The following is a 1,393-nucleotide window of genomic DNA, read 5'->3' on the forward strand; positions in this document are numbered from 1 at the left end:
TTCAAACTTCAGCAGTTTTCTAGTTGCCCTGCTGAGGTAGTGACATCAATGTGTGACATCACGCAATTTGATGTCACAAAGAGTGATGCACAAAAAGCTGCAYTCTTGAATTCTACTGTCATAACCATTGCAGAACCTASACAGCAAGAAGGAGTGTATCCAAGCAAGAGTTTGAMAAGGATTTTTACAAACAATTCATAATGAGTGAAAGCAGCAAGACWTCGTTTTCAGATTCAGAGGAGGAAAAAGGACATCAAATGTTAGCGAGAGAAAGACAGAGGCTTCATGACCTCTTGGAAGAAGTTGGAAGGATGTCCTTTGACACGCACTCATTAATTAAAGCMAATGAGGATTTAAAAATCAAAGTWCTAAATCTAGAGCAAGTGGCKTTTGAAAGAAACAAGCTTGCTCAAGACAAAGAAGAAGAATTTAAAAAACTGGTGGACAAGAACATGAACCTAGAAGAGGACAAATCCATACTGGAAAAGATCAACACCGCAATAGAGAAGAAAAACATGGACTGTGATAAAGAAATTGCTGCACTGACGCAGAAATTCAGGGCTCTGGAGGAGAAAAACACCACCCTGGAGGAAGAAAACTCTGTTCTCGAGCAGGTGAATTACATCTTGGAGACCTATAACACAGTCCATGTCCAGGAAAACGCCGACCTGAGGCAGCAAAGCGAGGCTCTGGAAAGAGAAAACASAACCCTGGAGGAGAAAAACACCGACCTGGAGGACAAAATCACTGCCCTGAAGAAGGAAAATTCTGATTATGAGCAGGTAAACTTTATCTTGGACGGGGAAAATAAAGTTTACGCCGAGGAAGTCTCAGACCTGAGGCAGGAAAGGAAGGTTCTCTGGAAGGAAAATGCCGTCTTGGAGAAAGAAAACGCCGCGCTGAAGCAGGAAAACACCGCACTGGAGGAGAAAAACACCACCCTGGAAAAGAAAAACACCAACTTGGAGGAGAAAAACACCATCCTGGAGGAGAAAAACACAAAATTGGAGCAGGAAAACGCTGCCCTGCAGCAGGAAAACAAGAAATTATTGGAACAGCATAACCAGGAGCCATCTAATGAGGAAGCCCACATAGACATCCAGTCGATTTCCGACCAGCCACAGAAGGAGCCACACCTTTTCAGATGTGTGATCGGAGGCGTCTGCAATACATTTCTGAAAATGTATCAAACAGGCACTCTGAGGTACTGGGTTGAAAGATGGTACTTCTAACTAAAGAAGTGAACCTCCAGGGCTTCATATGAAGTCCTGTCGCTCTCCCAGCCTGCTTCCGTCTTCTTCCTTGACTTGGTGAGGAGTCCTGTGGGTCTCCGGTCTGACCTCTAGGGTTCACAGCGAGTCCTGTTGGTCTCCGGGCTAACCTCCAGGGCTTC

At 44.8% G+C, this 1,393-nt stretch overlaps 1 protein-coding gene across 1 annotated transcript in view; it reads left to right on the top strand.

The window, feature by feature from the left end:
* Positions 1–36: 36 nt before the first annotated feature.
* LOC103475210 (girdin-like) overlaps positions 37–1,393 on the top strand; it is a 7,179-nt gene continuing 5,822 nt past the window's right edge. Inside the window, exon 1 of the mRNA XM_008426654.2 lies at positions 37–1,204. Within this exon, the coding sequence (XP_008424876.1) occupies positions 201–1,204 (1,004 nt within the window). The 5' untranslated portion in view covers positions 37–200. The remainder of the gene's footprint in view (positions 1,205–1,393) is intronic.

This window comes from Poecilia reticulata, linkage group LG13 (assembly GCF_000633615.1).
Source record: "Poecilia reticulata strain Guanapo linkage group LG13, Guppy_female_1.0+MT, whole genome shotgun sequence".
In the NCBI taxonomy this organism is placed as follows: domain Eukaryota; kingdom Metazoa; phylum Chordata; class Actinopteri; order Cyprinodontiformes; family Poeciliidae; genus Poecilia; species Poecilia reticulata.